General features: G+C 41.3%; 1 protein-coding gene across 1 annotated transcript in view; it reads right to left on the bottom strand.

The window, feature by feature from the left end:
* Window positions 1-306: 306 nt before the first annotated feature.
* Window positions 307-17913, bottom strand: part of LOC140373434 (leucine-rich repeat and immunoglobulin-like domain-containing nogo receptor-interacting protein 1) — a 59977-nt gene continuing 42370 nt past the window's right edge. The window contains exon 2 of the mRNA XM_072459902.1: window positions 307-2663. Coding sequence (XP_072316003.1) covers window positions 801-2651 — 1851 coding nt within the window. The 5' untranslated portion in view covers window positions 2652-2663 and the 3' untranslated portion in view covers window positions 307-800. The remainder of the gene's footprint in view (window positions 2664-17913) is intronic.

Raw genomic sequence — 17913 nt, 5'->3', positions numbered from 1 at the left:
TATTGGGCTATGCATTATAGAGCACCTTTCCAGGAAAAAAAACAAACATCAGGGAGCCTTATGCAAACCTGCTAAACATTCAACAATATATGTCTATCTGTTATCTAAGAATAAAGGCAGTCACTAGCAGTACATCAACGCCATGGTCGAACTCTTGCGCAATACGCTTTTTGGACGTTGAGACTAATTGCCGGGGCTCGGTCTTAGCCGTAAAAAAACATCACATTAAGTACAAAACAGTCACCACTAAACAAAGGTGTGTGTGTGTGTGTGTGTGGGGGGGGGGGGGGGGGGGTTTAGAAACGAAGCGCATGCGGCAATGTTTGCGCTAATGCGTTTGGATAATTGTGTGCTTCAAATGGGTCAACATGTATCAATGTGCTCGTCAGCCCATACAACGCTCGTTTAAAACTTGACATCCGACCTCGGAAAGAAAAATGCACTGAAATGAAAACACAGACGTGAAACAGTGAAATTATAATGTGCCCCTCGCATTTATCTTCTTGAAATGTTTCTCTTTTTTTCCCAGTATTTGAATATAAACTGATTAGAATGTTTTTGCAGCTTGATGTAATCACGATCCGTGGAAAACACATTTGTACTCTGGGACGTATTGATGCGCTGTCACGTCCCTCTTGCTTTAGAAATTCAAGGTCCTCTCTATTGTGATTTAGTCCAGGAGAAAAACAAGTCACTTTTATGTTAACAGACCAGGATCCACAGGTTTGCAAGAGAAAAGATAAAGTCTGCTTTTCTCTTTTTTTCTTATAAGACAAGTCCAAAACGATTATATTCCATTCTTAAATCATTTTCATGTTGAACTTGCGAGGAGCATCCACCGTAGTGCTGCTCATACCAGCGTCCGACTTTCGCGGCACATACTCGATCTCGATGTTGTGCTTGGTGTTGCCTTTGCCCCTGCTCCAGAGGAACAGCAAGACCAGGCAAAACAAGACGACGCCAAGGAATGAAATGAACCCCATGGTAGTCGCGATGATCAACGTCTTTATGTCGAAGGGGAAGGGTACATTTTGCCGGGTTTCGTTGGCACCCGTGTCGGCTGGTTGGTTGGAGATAAAGGCAAAGGTTTTGTTGGGTTGGTAGGGCCAGTCGGGGGAGTAACTGTGGATGTGCAAGTGGGCCAGAGACGTATCGTTCCCGCCGGCGTTACTCGCTATGCAATGGTAGGTGCCGTTGTCCTGGATTTGAGCATAGCGCACCTCGAGAGTGCCGTCGGGCAGCACCGAAATCCGGCCGATGGTCTTGGTCGTGATGAACTTTTTCTGAGGGGACAGCCACATGATCACCGGAGCTGGATCTCCGTCAGCCTGGCAAGAGAAGTGCACGATAGCGCCCTCGTCGACGAACTTCTGCTGGGGCTTGCGGTCCCGAATTCTGGACTTGCGACAGGTGAAGTAGTTTGGCTGCAAAACATCCGGGAAGTCCTTGAACTCTTTTCCTTGCACGAATTCGGGGGAGGCACAGGTAGGCTGCTGCCGGTTGAAGTTGAGCCTCCAGCGTCGACGGAATACCCACAGCAGACGGCAATCGCACGCCAAAGGGTTGTCGTACAAGGCCAAGGTCTCGAGGTTCCCGACCGAGTGGAATGCAGACTCCTCCAAAGTGCTCAGCGAATTCCCGGATACGTTTAAAATCTTCAGGTAGTTCAAGCCGCGGAACGAGTAGGGTTCGATCATTGCCAGTCTACCCCCAACCAAATGTAACTCCTGCAAGCGAAGAAGATCGTGGAGCTTATTTCCTTCGATGGTGTGGATCGGGTTGTACGAAAGGTTGAGGAAACGCAAGTAGACCAAGTGACGCAATGCCACGTACGGAATGGTGGTCAGGTTTGCGTTTGCGATGGTCAAAGAAGTGAGGTTTAATCCGTACAAACAATTCGGGGTCATCGTATCCAAATAGGGCCAGTTGGCTATTTCCAAAACCTTGAGTCGATAGAGCCGCTTGAAGGAATAATCCCGGATAATGTTGATGTTCAAGTGACGCAAGCGGAGGGTTATCAAACTGTGGAGGTGGGTGAACGCCTCCGTGGGGACAGAGGACAAGTTGCACTTTTCAAGACTCAGGTGCTCCAAGCTGCTCAGGCCGTGGAAGGCCCGATGGGAGATAAAAACCAAGTCGTTATCGCCCACCTCCAGGGAACGAAGGTTGTACAAATCCTGAAACATGTAGTCCAACAGGATCACGATCTTGTTCTCGCTTATGTCCAGCTGGGTAAGATTACTCAGACCGGTGAACACGCCGAGCTGGATGAGCTTCAGCTTGTTGCTGCGGAGCCCCAATGTCCGCAAACCGTACAAGTTGTTAAAAGCCCCCGGTTCGATGGTGGAGATGGTGTTCTCGCTCAACTCCAACTGCTCGAGGCCGGGGAAGTTGGCGAATTCGTCCGGGTTAATGGTTCGGATCCGGTTCTTGCCCAAATCCAGCAGTTTGGTCTCGGCGGGGATGCCCTCGGGGACCGTCATGAGCTTCTTGCGGTGGCACAGCACGGAGCGCTCCGGGACGTTGCACTCGCAGCGGGACGGGCAGCCGGTGGAGGAGGCGGGGGACAGGACGGAACCCAGCATCAGGATCAGGATGGGCTGCCAGCAAGCCACCAGGTAGCTGTGCCCAGTCGCTTCCCTGGCTGCCATCTTATCGGTTACCTGCGGCGACACAGAGAGGAGGAACATCACGTTAGAAACAATATAATTTTACAACGTCGCATCTTTGAGCGTCCAAGCAGTGCCACACAAGTCACATAAGAAGTAAGTAGTATTATAGTAGTAGTACAAAGTAAAAGCCTGTAAAGTAGATGGTCTTACTTAACAACAAGTTTTAATTTGAGTGAAAAACTAGATTAAAAAAAACAATAAAACGAGATGTAACTGCAATTTTTGTCATTTTTCTTGATATTTATTAATACAAAGTACTTTTGTATGTGTCGAAAAAATGAAATTCTGCTAAAACGTTCATGAACATTTTATTAGATGCTTTAAAGTGCCTGCAATTATGTAAAATTGCCTAAAATTGCACATATAAAGAATGAACGAGAGCACGTCTTCAAAAGCCGGGTTAATTCTTCTAAGAACCTACGCTATTCTTCTCTTACAAATGTGAATTAAATCGAAAAAAGTGCATCGACGGCAAAATTCACCAACCGCAGTGACATTCAAATCGTCCATTATTCTGTTCAATATATTCACGTGAGGCTGAAAAGGGACACGTCGCGTTTCCTGTCGCATTCGGAATGACTTTGCGGCCGTTCCATTTTCTTGCAAGCTGGCCCGTTTTTTACCATCGCCGGTGCGAAAAAGATGCTCCGACACAATTTCCAAGCAACCTGCGAGTGCCAATCCCTCTGCAATATTCATGCCCTCAATGCAAGATGAATCGGTGGGAGGTTACGAGGGACGAGGTATGTGCTTGCATAATTAAGAGGCGCTGACAGCTCTGAATTCTGCATTGTTCCCTTCTTTCGACACGTGGGGATTCCGAAGCCGCTCGTGTGGGTTTACGGTGGCAAAAGAACCTATATGTCGTTACTGTACGGAAAGGAAATCAAAGGGTATACAGTAATTCGACTAATCTACATACATCCAGCTTTGCGCAGCGGAGGATCCAAACACCACGTTGCGAAAGGGATCAATGGAGTCAATGCTATCACCCTGATGGGGCTGAATGGCTGCACTTTGCAACAGGATTTATAGGATTTTTCACATGATAATCCAATTCAAGCCGGGTCCTTGTCACTTACACTTGTTATATCTAAATGTGTAACTTACACTTGATATAACAGCTTTTTTCCAAATCTATTCTGCCTGCTCTGTTCAAATCAGGATAATATGACTAAATTGCAAATCAAATTTCCTTTTTATCATGATGTAAAGTGGTGTAGTAACAGTAGCAATGCAACAGTAAGCCATTAGTATATTAGTATTATAATTGTTAGAAGAAACACAAGGATTTTGCATGATTCACGGTCGTTTGCGCCATTACCAAACACCAGGGAAAGACTTAATGTTTTCTAATTCCTATTGTTTAAAACATTAACATTCCCCTGTGTGACCAGTTTTATGAAATCAGACTTAATGTTAAAGTTAATGTAACAGAAACAGATTTAACAAAGGCCATTTTTGCATGGCTTTTATGGTGTATAGAAATATTATTTGACTTAATTTTGCTTCTAAAATTCTCACAATTCTCACATTTAGTTCTTACAATGATCTGATCTCGATTACTGATTAATTGAATCATATTTTTAATTTAGAAGTCATGGTTAGGGTAGAGAAAAATGTTCTTATGGTTGCCATAGTAGTAGCAGCAATAATAGCATACGTACATTATAGTTACGGTAGCTATTCTTGTTTTTATGTATTTTAATTAACAATTCAAAATGTTTCTTGACATTGTTATTTTTATTATTGCATTTTTTTTTTATGTATGTTTAAAAATAAATACATAAAAAAAAAAACTTGATCAATAACTACACATTTTTCTTTTCATGGAAACAAATACAAACAAAAACAGGTGACACATATTCAACCCACTGCAATATTTGTCCATTTTCAAGTGAACGAAAATGTAATTCTCTCCATCCTGTCATTCCATTGTTGGAGGTCTACGTCCCGGATACACGCTTTTAAAGTCAAGAGCGATGTTTAATTCACAAAACCAACAAACGTAACGAAGTTTTCCCGCTGCGCGCTCGTCTTCAAAGCGCCATCCTCGACTTTCCCTCCGCACACGTTCCGAATTCACTCACGTTAGAATTATTGACGCGCACCTGCCACGCGTCGACACCCCGATGTCAACACCGACCCTCGACTCTTCCCCCCGTCCTTTGAATTATCCGCTTCGGTTTGAAAACACGGCGGCGGGGGGTCTCGCCGTTGCTTCAAGGCGAGGGTTTTTCAAAGACGACCATCGTATATGCAGCGCACATCGCAGAGAGCGGAGAAACTCATGTAGAGCCCGGGTGCTCGAAAAAAACAAACCGCGCTCAATTTCCGCCGCCATCTGTTAGCGAGCTTCTAGACCTCCAATAATTAAGCAATTACCCATTAATTTTATCATTACGGGGTTTTCATTTATATGCAAAGCGGCGCGCGGCGAACATACGATCCTCGCGCACGCCGCCATTTGCATATTCGAATCTCAATATTTAGATGCGCAAGGTGTTTCGCTTAGAAGAGACTAATACTCTAATGACTTATGAATTATTGAGCATAACCGCGAGCACCTTGTTTGCAGCGTGCGCTTTTAGGACGCCGTTCGTCGCTAATCGAATGGGTGAAGAGAAAACTAAGCGGGAAATGCGTCGCCGGGATTGGGATACAGGAAACGGGCAAAACGCCGTGACGACTTGTTGGTTTATTGCTACTTTCTTTCTCGATGTCATTTTTTTGAAAGCCTCAAACCGTCTTCACCTCCGTTTAAGCTTAGAACTGTCTAGTCTGGAGTCAAAAGTATCAGTATTTGACCTTTTCTGAACAGATCTTGAGCTATTACAGAGCACGTGGTGATATAAAAGAAACCGCAAGTATTTAGAGTTGAAAATTACGTGATGATGTTCAAAAATTGTGTGGAAAAACATATAAAATTATTAATATTGCAATTGTTTTTTAGGAGATGTGGAAAATGTGATATGTCAAGAATAAAGCCTCAATATTATAAAGCAAAAGAGCTGCCATGAGAGCTAAAACACTTGCAGTACATATAAGTAATAAGTAATAGTAGTGATATAGTTGTACTGCATCTTTGTGGTGATATTTACACCCCAAGGAAGCTCTCATGTGCTGTAGTGTTTTTTTTTTTTTACTCCATTTCAAGTAATCATACAAAAAGTATAAAGTACACAGGAAAAAAATCTTTTTCTGCCATTTTATATCAATATTCAGTGCAAAACATGATCAATTCAACAGTATAAAGCTGATTTTAGTCATTTTAAAATACCACAGTCCGCATATTAATCTACAATTACCCCAATTTGTACCGTGAGCCTTTGTAATTAGTTCCTTCTGTTAGAGCGTGACATAATGGTGATGATATAATCTGTTTTCCACGTTAAAGTTATGTCTGATCGCCTTTCTCCTCTGTCTGTTTTTTTTTAGCTCTTTATCGAATCTACCCCACTTTGCAGCATTATGCAACGTGCCCCATAACTGTCACAAGTGATGACGTCCCATAATGTTTGTCCTAGTTTCAAAACGGCTTCTTCTTCTTCCCGTTTTGAGGTGCAATTCACATCGGGGTTTATTTTGGAGGAGACGAGGAAAGACGGCGCTGGTGTGGAAACGACGACTGGTCCTTTACGCTCTGCCTCCGTAACCAGCAGCAAATTGAATCGTCCGAGTAATCCGGCGTGGACGGAGGTGGCGAGGAGACGTGTGAAATGGTTTTTATTCCAGGCGGGGTCAAGGGTCGGTGATGATTGCATGATGGTATTGGAAACGGCGAACCCAATTGATTTTGATGCGAGATGGGATTGTAATGGGATTCTCTGAAGTGTTACCGTCCTTTGTCATGTCAATTTAGGCCCAGGACTGGAACGGAAAGGTAGATGGTCGTGTCGTGCTCGTCTCAGGTACTCGGCCGGGTTTAAAACGGTTTCTATAGAAAGGCGATTGGTTTAGGTCAGGATACAACAAGAACTAAGGCAAAAGGTAAGCAAGACGAGGCTGAAAGACCTGGTTTAGTCCTGGTTCTGTCATCGTTTAGCCCTGGTTTATTCCTGGACACGTGTTCTGAGTTCTGTCCTTGTTTAGTCCTGGTAAAAATCCTGGTTTACCTGGTTCTGTCCTGGTTCCGTCTAGGTTCCGTACTTACTTAGACATGTTTCTGTCTTGGTTTAGTCCTGGTTTTGTCTTGTTTTAGTCATGGTTCTGTCTTGGTTCTGTCCTGGCTCTGTCCTGGTTCAGTCCTGGTTCTGTCCTTGCTTAGTTATGGTTCTGTCCTTGCTTAGTCATGGTTCTGTCTTGGTTCTGTCTTGGTTCTGTCCTGGTTCTGTCCCAGTTTTGTCCTGGTTCTGTCCTTGCTTAGTCATGGTTCTGTCCTGGTTCTGTTCTTGCTTAGTCCTGGTTTACCTGGTTCTGTCCTGGTTCCGTCCAGGTTGCGTCCTTGCTTAGTCATGTTTCTGTCTTGGTTTCGTCCTGGTTTTGTCCTGGTTTAGTCATGGTTCTGTCCTGGATCTGTCCTTGCTTAATCATGGTTCTGTCTTGGTTCTGTCCTGGCTCTTTCCTGGTTCAGTCCTGGTTCTGTCCTTGCTTAGTCATGGTTCTGTCCTTGCTTAGTCATGGTTCTGTCTTGGTTTTGTCTTGGTTCTGTCCTGGTTTTGTCCTGGTTCTGTCCTGGTTCTGTCATGGTTCAGTCCTGGTTCTGTTCTTGCTTTGTCCTGGTTTAGACCTGGTTCTGTCCTTGCTTAGTCCTGGTTCTGTCCTTGCTTAGTCCTGGTTCTGTCCTTGCTTAGTCCTGGTTCTGTCCTTGCTTAGTCCTGGTTCTGTCCTGGTTCTGTCATGGTTCAGTCCTGGTTCTGTTCTTGCTTAGTCCTGGTTTAGACCTGGTTCTGTCCTTGCTTAGTCCTGGTTCTGTCCTTGCTTAGTCCTGGTTCTGTCCTTGCTTAGTCCTGGTTTAGTCCTGGTTCTGTCCTGGTTTAGTCCTGGTTCTGTCCTTGCTCAGTCATGGTTCTGTCCTGATTTAGTCCTGGTTCTATCCTCGTTTAGTCCTGGTTCAGTCCTGGTTCTGTCTTTGTTTAGTCCTGGTTTAGTCCTGGTTCCGTCCTTGCTTAGTCCTGGTTCAGTCCTGGCCACACCTACACCTCGTCTGCCCTGCTTTACCGCTAATCACAGGTACAAATAACTACGCTCGGCCTTTCCATGAACGCTAACCACTCTTCCACTCCCACTTCATACAGATCAGTGGCTTTGTTGTAAAAAATGCTGTTTTCAGTCATCTATTTACCACCCGTTCTTCTATCTCTAAATATTCCACCGGCGCGTGCACATTAAGCTTGGATAAAACGCCGCCGCTCTCGTTTGCTAATGATCTGCGGTTATCGTCGCTTCGCAGGCGGCGCCATCGCAATCAACCGCCCCTGAAAAGACTTTGCGCTTGAGTAAGTTTTTTTTTTAAAAAGACTAAATGCACAGGACAATGGTGCAGCATAGAAGCGGGATTGACCAGCGCCGCTTGGCTAATACCAGCATTCTCTCTGTGAATGGGAAGATTAATGTCTCAGTGTCAACCTTAACCGGCGACTTAAGAGTGTAGCTTCATATCAGGAAGTGGAAGGCGCGTTCCGCTCTCCATCACTGTCAAAAGCCCCGCTCCTCATCAGCGGATTTATGGCCGTAATTAAATGTACAATGGCGCAGACATCCCCGGGAGAACGGGCCGGCGCACGTACAATGACGGTAAATGGTTTTGGAACAGGTTAAAGGTTAATTTGGCAGAAAGTATCAAGAGTGATGAAAAATAGAGCTGCAAAGAATCTAAAAAAGAGTGACAGTTTCAACACCGGCGGGACACGGGTGGCGCCCGGAGGAGAAGGACGTCACTCACTATTTGGCCATCTCCGGTGAAAAGAGTAATTAAACTTGTCCGCGGTTAAGACAATCAGGTTAAGCCCGAGGTTGCCTGTCGGCGCACATTAGCGCGAGCGGCGTGACGAGCGGCACGCTTAAATACCTGCGCGCTGACGGACGCACGCACAGGTGTTAAGACTGATCCATCTTTACGCCGTAACACCAATGGAACACGTTCTAAAGGTGCACTATGTCACTTTTCTGGTGGAGGGTCTCTGATCATAATAATAATGCTTTTTTGTTGTTATTGTTCGCTAAAAAGCAAAAACATGTTTTAAAATAGAGAAAAAATTATGTTTTTCCACATGTATTTGAGCAATACAAACATATCCAAGATGGATAAGTCTAATGCCACATTGTGGAACATTCCAGGGAAAGCAAAGTGTGAATAGATAATAGAACATAAAAATAAAGAAGGAAATCTAAGTAAAAATATAATGTCATCTTTAAAAAAAAAACGTTTTATGTTGAATTGAGAATTGAGCAGGGATCAACATTTATTTTTTTAATGTGTAATAAAATAAACATAAATGTTACTTTGATATTCAGTTAATAGTGATTTTCCTTGTGATATTCATTTTTGCTATTTTATTTTTTAATAGAACATAGAACAACAAAAACAGAGCAACAACACAGGATTTTTTTAAATTTTTTTTAAAGACACAACAAACACAAAGAACGAGCTGAACCAGAGAGAACATACGGTACGTGAAGGAGTAAAAGTACAAAATAAGGTAGTGGCGTCAAATTTGATTTTATGTAATAAAAAAAGACTTACAGCAAATTAAGTTCAGAATAATTGTCCCATTCGTCCATTGTTTTTTGAATTTGTATATTTTTAAATTGAATCCTGAGATGTTCCTTTTGATTAATCGATTAGTTGTTTAGATGTTTACAAAATTTGAGCTGGTTGAAGCTAAAGTGATGCAGTTTGAGTCCACAACGGTCAAAAATACTACATGTACGTGTCGATGACGTACTTCTCGCTTCGTCCCCAACAAATCCACCATTTATCGAGCGTGGATTGTAGTTCTTTCTGGAGTTAGATTGACCAAAGCAGCGCTGATGCCACTTCATCCACGGCGATAAAAGACCTGATTGGCCTGTCTCTTTTGTTTTCGCTTCCAATTCCCTCAAAGGCCTCTTTCTTTTCGCTTAAATCCGTCTAAAACCCAGGAGCGTCTGACCCCGCGCCCCCGCCTCAGATCACTTTCACAGCCCTATAACGTATCCAAGCCGACCGTCCGCAGTAAGGTTACCCCCGTGTCATTGAGCGCTAAGCCGCCTGGTGGGATCCCGGTCTGAGCGCGCTCCGCCAAGTGGCAGGGCTTTAAACGTAAGCCGCCGGCGGGCGACAGATGGGACGGCCGAGGCCTAATCCCGCAGACGAGAGTCGACCTGGACCGGGCTGTAGGTGCGGGGGCCTCTACCGGGGGCCCAGATGCCGCTTTGTGACACGCACGGCTGAAGGGGCGACCCTGCAGGCGTCCAGACCGTCAGGTTCAAAGCTGCGCAACTGTTATACTTAAACCTACAGGTCGCAGGTCTCGTTTAAGTAAAATGCGGTTGAGTTTTATGTATTTCAAATGTTGCTAAACATGATCAAAACTTTTTTCCCAGAATAGGTAATTTCACTTCCTGTTGGTAATTGATGACGTCAAACTCTTAATAAAAAAATAATTTAATGTCACTTTTTTTTAATTTGACGAATGAAAATACATGAGAGCGACTTTATTTTGTTGAGTCATGTTAAGAATGTGAAAAAAGTATTAAAATGATGCATGAACTTTGTCTCTTTCCCTAATGTGATGTCACTTCCTGTCATTTTCTACTGATTTTTCAACGTTTTCTCCACAAATACCTGCTCGATTGGTGTTAAAGTATAATTTATATGTACAACAGGTATAAATACAGCAAATAAAGTCAAAATTATAAAATTGTAAAAACCTGTCATAGGCACTTTAACTCGGAGTACAGTATTGTTAAGGTAGAGTTCAACCGTCTTGCCCGATTCAAAGCCAAGAAGTTCATTTTTCAATCATTTTTACCCAAGAAAACAATATATAGAGTTTAAAGCCACGATGGAGGCTAATAACCATTTTGCTATTCAACTAATTCTGAATTAACAACATTCAATTCCATTCATTCTAACAATTATCAACAGGGATCGTATTGAAATCGTCCATTACAGACAAATCCCTCTCTCCAAAGAGCGTCAAATCCACTTGAGTTGGATCGTGCACTCAAGCACAGACCAATCGGGTGAAATTGTGTTCCAGAAGGTGTAAACTGTAATTCCAACACCAAAAATGTGCTAAATAAATCCAAAATGTGAGGCCAAACGATGCATTTTACATTCGATTTTGTTTAAATTAGGTCAAAACCTCATCTTCTCGTCTCGTTCTCGCAGACCCGATGTCCCGTCCTCGATATCTAGTCCCGCAAATGGGTTTATGAACGTGTCATATTTACACAATAACTATCAAGAGCTGTTTTAGTAGCGTTGTTAAAGATCGTGCCCTCTTTGTCTGGGGCGCGACGTTATAGCGATACAATCTGAAGTGTCTCTCTTTTCACTATCTCGCATTCTTGCTCCTCCTCTTTCCTCTCATCTCAGCCTCTCCCACTGTCTCCCCCTCTTTGTTTCCATCTCCTTTCTCTCCCTCCCTCTTTATCCCTCTCTCGTTCAGCCCCCGGGGTCAAAGGAAATAGCCGTTTGCTCGTGGCTCCTCCGTCTCCCGCTGCACAAATGCACTTCGCTTGATAAATATATTAAAGTTAAGAGTGCGCGCTGTGTATTCTCCTCTCCGATGTGTGAACAGCTGCAGGAACACAGGAGTACACATACATTTCACATCAGATTTTTGTTTTATTTACGGCCAGGGGAGCTGAAGAAGGAAGTATTTAAATCTATAGTTTCTGAGCGCTGGGAAAGCCTTTGGCGCTTTATTTTATTAGTATATATTTATGGACATTTATCTGAGCACTGCTTACGGCTCCTACTTGCAATACAAGTACTTCACATTGTTTCTTTCTACATTATTAGATGCAGACAGCACACGGCGGTCTGATTTTGACGTAAATTGCTGCTTTTATGACTGACACGGCTGGAAAAAGGACATTTAGTCACTTATAATTAAAATGTTGGGCCAAGCTTTAAAGTCAGATCTGTGGCTTTTTAATTTTTAAATATTTTTTTCAATATATATATATTTGTTTTCCTTATTTTGTATTTGAAAAAAAATTAAAAAGACAGAACGACCAGAAAGTGTAACGAAAAAAATAAATACAAGCAGACTCAACTTAAATACAAACATAATCACGACTTAATTAAATTTAAAAATAGGTCACATTTAATTCAAAGTCTAGTTAATTTGTGTATTTCCAGATTCAGCCCGAAAGTCATTTAAAAAAAAAATAAAAAATCTGTGGCCTTTATATGTAAAATTTTAATAAAATACAACGTTAAAAATGTACAGTAAATGTTAATATACAAAGCAGATTATTTCAGACATTAAATTGAAATATTGTCTTATATTTGTTGGAGTATTTTAGAGGATTAGACGAATGGAAAAAAAAATGACACTAGACAAAAATTATTTGTAACATTTTTCTAATGTCTGGATTAGTGGCTTTTGTGTGTAAAATAAAGAAAAATACAAAGTAAAAAATGTACAGTAGATGTTAATATACAAAGCAGATTATTCCAGGCATTAATTTGAAGTATTATATTTGTTGGAGTATTTTAGTGGATTATCATTACATGCATCATTTTTGTTATTTTCACATATTTTTCTCTTAAATTCTGAACTTCCAGAACATTCAAACTCGCTGCCGGTAAAATCCTTATATTTGATTCCAGGGGCAGAGATGTACGTCTGCTGGTGGTTTATACTTCACTGTACCCACACACTTTATGCAAAACACTGGCTCCGGGTGCATTCTGGGTGGCACGACATGTTTGTTTTTGCTCTGGCGTCGGGGCTCGATCTGTCAATCTCCTCGGAAAGGAAAATATTTCAGACGGCGTTATGTTATTCGCCGTTTCCATCGCTGCGGCTGAAGTTCCACGTAAACCAGAACCAAACAAATGTCTAAACGGGAGAAAAGCAGTTAAATTTGAGTCTATTTTCTTTGTTAATCATCTTTCTCGACGCACGTTTTTTAATTACGACTTCGGTTATTGCTTTTAATGGTTTTATAGAACAACAAACAAACAAAGGGGAAATTCATTCAAACCCGCTGTGAATACGTACGCTCGTTCTGCCCAATAAAAAACGTTTTAAAACACAAATCACTTATAAACGTGACTAATAAATGCGTCAAAGTGCGTAAATAACTGCTTCAAATGATCATTATTTCAAGTATGAACCAAATAATCTTGCCGGGAATTAGAGGCGGGGGAGATGTATTGAAACATTTTTAATATTGCGATTGTTGTTCAGAGCATTAGAATATGGAGTGTTGAAAAAATATTGAACATTACAACAAAATGAGACAGAAATATAGATATAAAGTGATATTTCTGCAGTTTTTCTGTTCATGGTTTATGGTACGTTAACTTTTTGTGCGATGCATGAACCTCAATCAAGACATTTACAGGCACATTTCAATTAGTTTTTTCAATATTGAAAAAATAATAGTTTAAGAAAAGGATTGAGCTATTCTTTTAACTTACATAAAATAAACTATTTAAAGAAATAGATAGAAAATAATATATATATATATATATATATATATATATATATATATATATATATATCCACAGACACATACAAATACATATATGCATACATATCCATATAAAACCTTCATATCCACATATTACCTCAAATCCATGCACATACATACAGTATATCCACATATACATACTCATACATATTCAATCTCTCTTATGCATATATATAATAATAATAATATATATAAATAAATTAAAACAAATTAAATATATACCGTCCATCCTAACCGAAAATCAAACCAGACAGTAGTAATTTAAGCTTACACAATCCTTATTTATGATTTTAATCTTATTTAACTCAATGTGTCTTCAAAATATTTCAATCAGACCCATTGTTTGAAAGCTAAAAGACAAAACAGTGCCTTAAAAAACCAACTGGAGACGCCAAAAATGAGTCAAACGAATAAATCGTTCCTCTCTCGACCTTCTCCATCTTTGCACACGTCTGAATCACGTGACATCACCTGCTCGTCAATCGTTCCGGTTAATTACTCTCGGCCCAAAAGCGCCGGCGCCTTCAGATCTCACCGTCGGCGCCGTCGGGAGCGCGCTCGCCGACAAACAAACAGGTTTTCCGCGGCTTTGATGAGGCCGTTACGTAAGCGCTCGTCTCATCCACGCTGCCAAAACCTTCCGCGGCCGCACATCCTGTCACCGCTCACGTTTGTAGTCGCGGTAACGGGTTTGCCATTCCGCACGACCTATATGCGGTCCACGCGAGTTCAATCGTAATGCGGTGTGACTGGGATTTACACCCGCTTTTATTCCTTCCCAACTGTACGTGCGGAAATGGGTTTAATGTCTCGTAGAACCGCTTTACAAGATAAAGAATTGTACCGTTTAGTTTAGTTTATTTGCCATTTGCAGTTATAAAAAACACATTGGAAAAAAGCCCCAAAGTGAAAAAACAACCAGACTCACGGACAATGGACGTAAGTTAGAAAAACACACAAAGTAAAATGAAAAATATGACACTGTGAAAGTAAACAAGCTAAAAAGACCAAGTTAATATGATTTTAAGAGAAATAATAAGAATAAAATCCATTAAAGTGCATAGTTCAGGCTTGTGGGAAGAAGTAGAGCTGCAATCATCAATGGACAAGTCGTATTTTGATAAATGAACTCGTTGCCTGGACTTTACAGACTCTAAAACACACACAAAAATATCAAAATGTCCAAAAATAACGGATTGTTTCTGATTATTATCAACAACACACTGTATCCATGTGAGTAGTCTTTATCCAGAATGCTTCAGTCAGCGTGTTTCAACCTTCATTTAGTGGAAAATGGATGTTGAAAGTCTCACTGGAAATAATGAAATAAGCCCGACATTATAGAGTAAAACATGGACAGGACAGCGAGAGCAGGGAGGACATTCAGCAAAACGTCAGAGAGGAAAATCTAGAGGTCCCAGAGCTGGGAGGACAGGACCAACCTCTCACATTATCCATTATTAATTCATTATTAACAAATATTTTTAATTTTTGTAATTTCTCATTTAGTTTTTGGATTCCACCAAAATCGTTTCCAGACACTTTAGAGATAATGGAATGTGTTTTGTTTTGTTTTTGTGAAAGAACCGAAAGAAAAGGTAGATGAAAAAAATAAAAAGAAGCAAAAAAAAATTACACTTACAAGGGCGGGGCCAGAAAAAAACAGATTTTTTATTTTTCAAATCCCAAAAAATGAAAAATAAATATCCCCCCAAAAATAAAACAAATAAATGAGTAAAAATTGAAATCCCAACAAATAAAATTAAAATAGCATCCCATGAAAATAAAGGTTAAGGCACATAATATGTTTCAAAATAATAGTCCGTTTAATTTGTCCTTTTCCAGGTTTTGAGAGACTGCGATTCCTCTCACAAATAAAGCCCTTGTTAGAGGCTGCTGCTCCTCTCCACAGATCTGACTTGTAACTTGGCAGCCTCGTCTAGATTTCTTTTTTTCATCGCTAGTTCGCATGATGCACTGTTATCGTAATATTTAGCTAGTATTATGCTATATTTGCTACTCCCTTTTACGGCGTTACTCTCTCAGCTTGAACCGCTCTTTCAGTTCGTCGACAAGCTAATAAAGGCGCACTACGTTACATTTTTTGGCAGAACGGCCTTTTCTATTGCTTAGAATGCGCAACAATACGACACTTTCCACCAGAAAAAGCTCACTCACGACTGTCGAAATATAAAACGCGCGCGAAATCTAATGACTACAATTAACTGGAAACACCGTCTCAGATGCTACAATTTTGCCCGAACAAAACGGAGCGCGTCGCACGGATAATTCCCAGTGAACTAAATTAAACTTTCATGCGCGCGACAAGCTAATGCGACGAACGGAAATTAGGGCCCCGCCTCTGCTTGGCGCTGCGGGTTTAAAAGCTACCGTCAGCTCCGATTTAGCGCGAACGCAGATCAAAACAGACCAAGAGGAACGCCGAGAGTGTTGACAGCGAAGTGTTAGGTTTTTGGGAAAGTGTGCAAACTTTAACAGAGGGGGGCGGGACTAACGAGCGTTTGAGTCGTTAGTCAATCTGAGGAAGAACGCGTTTCCCCCAAAGATGAATGGATTGGGTTTGACAGTTGTTTTGAGCAGGAGCGGTTTAAAAGTTAAGGGTAAAATACAGTGTTCTCATCCAAAAAACGGTAAGAAATCATGTACGAAATGGCCACTTCGTACACAACAGAGTAATTAACTTCTTCAAAAATGTGAGCGATTCCTGAACAACAAAAACAAACAGAAAAACAAGCTCTACACATGTTTTTTCCCGTCTTGGGCGACGTTGAGCCACAATTGACCGGAAACACCGACGACAAGAGCGACAACTGTAGACGTGATTTTCTCGTCGTTACAATTTCTCAGATTTGTGATGTCACAGGAGGAAATCCGGTTTGTTCGGTCTTGTTTTTTCAGACTTATTCAGCGCGTTTAAAGGTCGACAGATCGGACGACTCACTGAACTAAAAATGGAGTAAAGATACATTTAAAATAGCTCAGGTGTATAATTGTACTTCCTGTTTGTACTTGATTACATCGGACGAGGAAATAAGCTCGTAACTACTGGGCAAAAACACACATTTTTTTAAAAACTTGACAAATAAAAATATACGAGAGGGACTTCATTTTTGTTGAATTGTTGTCAAAAAACTTGTTCCTTTTGTGTAAATTCTGCATAAACTTGGACTGGAACCAGTGTCTCTGGTGTGATGTCACTTCCTGTCTTTTTTTTTTCAGATTTAATTACTTTTTCTCCACAAATAACTACTCGTTCTCTGTAAAACGATAATTTAATGTACAAAGTCAAAATTAGAACATCTTATAAACCTGCCATACGCCACTTTAAGACGTCAAATCGCATTCATTACAACTGTGTGCTGACATTAGCATGTTGGGGCAAGCTAGCTTTATTTACCCCCCCAATGGTAATTCCCACTACAGCCAGTAGTTGACATGCTAACACCAATCGCTAACACCGATGCATTATTTTAAATTGTAACACATTAAAGATACTCAAGAGCATTTTTAAATGTCGATAACAATAGTAGTAATAATATGTATTTATCTATGTATTTATTTATTTGTTGTGCAGAGTAATGAACATATTCACGACCACAAACTCAGGATTGATCATTGGTTTACAAATCATTCATTTCAGTATATTAAAAGTCTAAATGATCATACCCTGCAGTATTTGTATCGCACGTACCTCAAAGTGCAGTACCAGCGTACACAGGCTGCTATAAAACAAACGCCGCTTTCTTACTTTCTCGTTTCTAGCGAACGACAAAACGCACAATCGAACCGGTCGTCGCGTTTTTTTCCGGTGCGGATTTGAAAACCGAAAGGCCGCGCTGGTAATTCTATAATTGTGACCGTTATGTGCCGTAATTGTTCTCGTTGCTCTGTGCGGTCGCTCCAGCCTCCCACAGCCACACATTAGCGGTAAATGAGCGGTAATTAGCAGATAGAAAGGCGACCCTGATACGGAAAAACGCGGCGGTAAAGCTCGCTGCGCTCCCACTCGAGGATACAGTGTCTGCCTACGGATTATTCAAAATTATAGGATAGGATATAGGATTACTCGGACGCAGTATTCCTTTACGACGCAGAGCGGGCGGGAAGGTCACGGCCGAGCGGAACGAAGAGCGCGAGCTCCTTCTGCAAGGTATGTAAAGAAAATGAAAAAGGAGTCAACGATGGGGAAGGGACGCAGCGTCATGGTTTGTTGTCGGGGCTGAACAGTTAGGATTATGATCAGTTTCTGTTCAAAGGTCACATTTTCAACGGTCACATTCGAGAGGGGACTGACATGTGAAATCCCACACATTTCTGAACATGTTTGTTGAGGCTAATCGACAGGAAAACAGGGTTTTTGGATTTTTTTGAGGGGGAATCAACTCAATTGAGAAAAAAGTTGTGTATTTCAGTGTTTTAACATATGATTCATTTCCCACTAAAAGCCAGAAAAATGAAATACTATACAAAATTACCAAATGTGTTGGAAAGTAATTAACAGTTTAGAGGCATAACAAGTTAACTGTTTTATTTTAGCATTAAAGGACAAACATTAGGCATTATGTGTATCATTAGCCTTTAA

Source organism: Eucyclogobius newberryi, unplaced genomic scaffold (assembly GCF_026437365.1).
Source record: "Eucyclogobius newberryi isolate DKJ021-1_F unplaced genomic scaffold, fEucNew1.0.hap1 SCAF_291, whole genome shotgun sequence".
In the NCBI taxonomy this organism is placed as follows: Eukaryota; Metazoa; Chordata; class Actinopteri; order Gobiiformes; family Gobiidae; genus Eucyclogobius; species Eucyclogobius newberryi.
Note: the sequence above shows the minus strand (reverse complement) of the source record. Positions and strands in the feature narration are given on the sequence as shown.